We start from the raw sequence: 3,734 nt of genomic DNA, 5'->3' as shown, positions 1-3,734 counted from the left end.
TCATAAACTGTAAACTCCTTAAAAATTTATAAACAGAGAAAGTAGATTAGTGGTTCCCTAAGGTTGAATTTGAGGAGCAAAGGAGGAAGTTGGAATGTGGGGAGGATGGAGAGTGACTGGTAATGGACACAGAATTTCTTCTTGAGATAATGAAAATACTCTAAAATTATAGTGATAGTGGCACAACTTTAAATATACTAAAAAACATTGAATTGTATACTTTAAGTGGATGAACTTTATGATACTTAAGTTGCATATCAGTAAAATTACATGTCAGTAAAGTTTTTATTTAAAAAAAAAAATAGTGGTTGTCAAAAAATGAGGACTGTATGCTTTTTCCGTCTCTAATGCCGGTTGAAAGGATAGAATTTTAGATCTAAACAAGCAACTCAAATCACTATATAAACTTTTGCCAGAACTTACCTTTTTTATTTGGTATGAGTTCTTAGAAATAGATGTTTAGGATGATACCTAACACTATTTTTTTTATTATTATTATTATCATTATTTTTAGAGACAGGATCTCACTGTGTCACCCCAGGCTGGATTGCAGTGGCACAATCCTAGCTCACTGTAACCTCAAACTCCTGGGCTCAAGTGGTCCCCCATCTCAGCCTCCCAAGTAGCTGGGACCACAGGCATGCACCACTATGCCCAGCTAATTTTTATATTTTTTGTAGAGACAGGGTCTCACCATGTTGCCCATACTGGTCTTGAACTCCTGGCCTCAAGTGATCCTCCTGCCTCAGCCTCCCAGAGTGCTGGGATTACAGGCATGAGCCACTGCACCTGGTCTTAACATTTTTTTAGAGTGTTGTCTGCATTTCTTTATCTGATATTGGGAAATATTAAAATACAATAGAATTATTTCTGCCCTATGATTTTATTTAAACCACCATTATTTTACTTTTTGTCATTATAAAACATTCCATCTAGGATTCCATGAATTCTACAATTCACAAATTAGTAGGTTAACCTAGTATAAAACATGAAAATACAATAAATATGAAAATGTTAAGTTACTGGAAATGCAGAGAGGGTCTTTGGAGCAACATGTCTTCTCAAAATTATTAGCAGTTCTTTAAAGAAAGATGCCACTTCCTCCCACCATAGTTAGAAGGAATAGATTTTATTCTTATAATTGTTTCTTAAAAGTAGAATTGAGATGTTTCACATGTAATTTTAAATACTAAAGGTCAGTGCAATAACTTATGGTAATGTAGAGAATCAGAGGGAGTGATTTTTTTTTTAATACAGAAGCTTAGCCTTTACTATAGACATTCTGTAAGTTTTGTATATCTTTTTCATCTCTACTTTCAATTGAAAACCTCATTTTTGTTTTATATTATAACGTGCATTATGTTGTTTGAAGTAAACTCTGATACTTCTCAAAGTGATAAGCTAATTATTGTTTATCATATTTCAACTAATTTTCTGATTTGTAATTGGAAAATATTTATAAAAGGGGAGACAAGCTGTAAATTGCTGTATTGTGGTCTTTTCAAGCAAGTATTATAATGTTAACTCTCCGCTTTTATAGCAAGGGCTAAAAACCGTTACTGCAGTAATCAGTATATCACGGTTATGTCATGGAGATTTTAATGTTGTTACTCTCATAATTCTGACTTGTAGGGTATTGGTCTTCCACTACTGGTGCCTGAAAATATTATTTGACTCTGTATTCTTTCTGTTAATATTTAAGTATAATTAGGAAATGATGTCTATTTTCAAGTACACAAACACATTTTGAATATTTTGGGCAGTATTTCACTTTTAAACATTAATTTTCTCATTTCATTCGCCTAGTGTTCACTTGGCAAGAAGAGTGCTTCAACTGGAAAAACAAAACTCGCTGATTTTAAAAGACCTGGAACATCGAAAGGACCAAGTAACACAGCTTTCACAAGAGGTAAATAACTTAAACAAAAGAAACCCATATGAAGAATCACAGTATTCATTTTAATTCTTTGACTCTTTTGTTTATTTTTCTGAGCAGTTTTAAAATAAGCTGTTTGCTAGTACAAAATGATTTCACAATTTATGAAACTAACTGAATGTTAAGGCCATGTAAAACAACTTACAGTGTATGGCAAAACTGAAAACAAAAGGAAGATTAAATGCCCAGACTAAGTATAAATGTAGACTAGACAGACAAAGCTTTGATTTCTGAGAATATCAACTGGTAAAACAAGTTTGGCAAACTTCGGTGACATTTTCAGTTTTTTACTAGTAAATCATTTTTAAAATAGGATTTTAAAATAGAGGTTTTTACCTCTGTGTTTAATGAAAAATCACTCCTCTGTTAAATTTAACTTTGTTTACACTTAGAAAATCAGGTTCATATTGCTTCTTTTTCTTGGCCTTATGTCATTTAAACTATGTAAATATATATGTATGCATTTTACATAGCATTCTTAATCATCTTCTGATGTCAAGATCTAATTATATTTTTCCATACTTTTGAAATTTGAGTCATAAAACAATTTAAACCGAAGGTACTGCTTCGCTAATGTTCCTTTTATTTATTTAATATTCCTGAGTGTCAACATAAGAAGTTTTTCTTTTTTCTTTCTTTTTTTTTTTTTTTTTTTTTGTTGTGTTGTTGTTGAGACAGGGTCTGGCTTTATCACCCAGACTGGAGTTTAGTGGCATGATCACAGTTCATTGCAACCTCCGCCTCCCAGGGTCAAGTGCTCCTCCCACCCCAGCCTCCCGAGTAGCTGGGACTATAGCTATGCACTACCATGCCTGGCTAATTTTTATATTTTTTTAGTGCAGTCAGGGTTTCACCATGTTGCCCAGGCTAGTCTTGAACTTCTGGGCTCAAGCGATCCACCTGCCTACGGCCTCTGAAAGTACTGGGATTAGAGATGTGCCACTTCACCCAGCCAAGAAGTTAATATTTTAAAAGTTTTGAAAACTATTTCTCTTATAATAAAGGGTTTTTTAAAGTCATACGTTAAATAACATTAATATATGTCATGTATTACTTGTTTTCTTAAGGATCTGTTTATAATCTTTACAGTGTCTTTTAATACTATAACATTGGAGGATCTTTATCCTCAAATTTCAAAAGACCAGAAATACTTCATTTTATTGCAGTGCCTGACACATAGTTAATGCTCGGGGTAGGCACAGTGGTGCGGTGGTAAATGTTAACAACCAGCTTTCCAAGAGGGATATGAGGGAGAGCTTGATTTGTAACATTGGCTTGTATCTGTTGTATAAATATTCCCACCATGACTAACTTCAGACTACCAACCTAAGGTTACTGAAGATGGAGTAAAGATTGTCAGCAGCATACCAGTACTTAGTGTTCGCAGCATACAGATACAACAGACCTAGACTCAAGACTCAAGAGCACAACAGACTCAAGAGCACAGATGATAGTAAAATAATTTTAAATTGACAAGTTTGATTATTTTTACCTTTGTTTTTAATAAAATGTATTTTACTATAAATTTAAATAATTTAGTTTTTAATGCTAGTTGTGTTTGATAGCCAGCTCACAAAATCCCTAAAAACTTTCAAGATTCATTTGTACTTCATTCTTTTCATTGCTGAGTAATTTCTTTTTTATTATTATTATTATACTTTAAGTTCTAGGGTACATATGCACAACGTGCAGGTTTGTTACGTATATATACATGTGCTATGGCACATGTATGGGTGTGCTGCACCCATTAACGCATCATTTACGTTAGGTATATCTCCTAATGCCATCCCTCCTCCCT

General features: G+C 33.4%; 1 protein-coding gene across 1 annotated transcript in view; it reads left to right on the top strand.

Moving 5' to 3' along the window:
• PIBF1 (progesterone immunomodulatory binding factor 1) overlaps positions 1 to 3,734 on the top strand; it is a 287,209-nt gene that overhangs the window by 193,266 nt on the left and 90,209 nt on the right. Inside the window, exon 14 of the mRNA XM_011972020.1 lies at positions 1,807 to 1,909. Within this exon, the coding sequence (XP_011827410.1) occupies positions 1,807 to 1,909 (103 nt within the window). The remainder of the gene's footprint in view (positions 1 to 1,806; positions 1,910 to 3,734) is intronic.

The sequence above is a fragment of the Mandrillus leucophaeus genome, unplaced genomic scaffold (assembly GCF_000951045.1).
Source record: "Mandrillus leucophaeus isolate KB7577 unplaced genomic scaffold, Mleu.le_1.0 Scaffold126, whole genome shotgun sequence".
Taxonomy (NCBI): Eukaryota; Metazoa; Chordata; class Mammalia; order Primates; family Cercopithecidae; genus Mandrillus; species Mandrillus leucophaeus.
The sequence above is the reverse complement of the archived record's forward strand: the minus strand, read 5'-3'. Positions and strand labels throughout refer to the sequence as shown.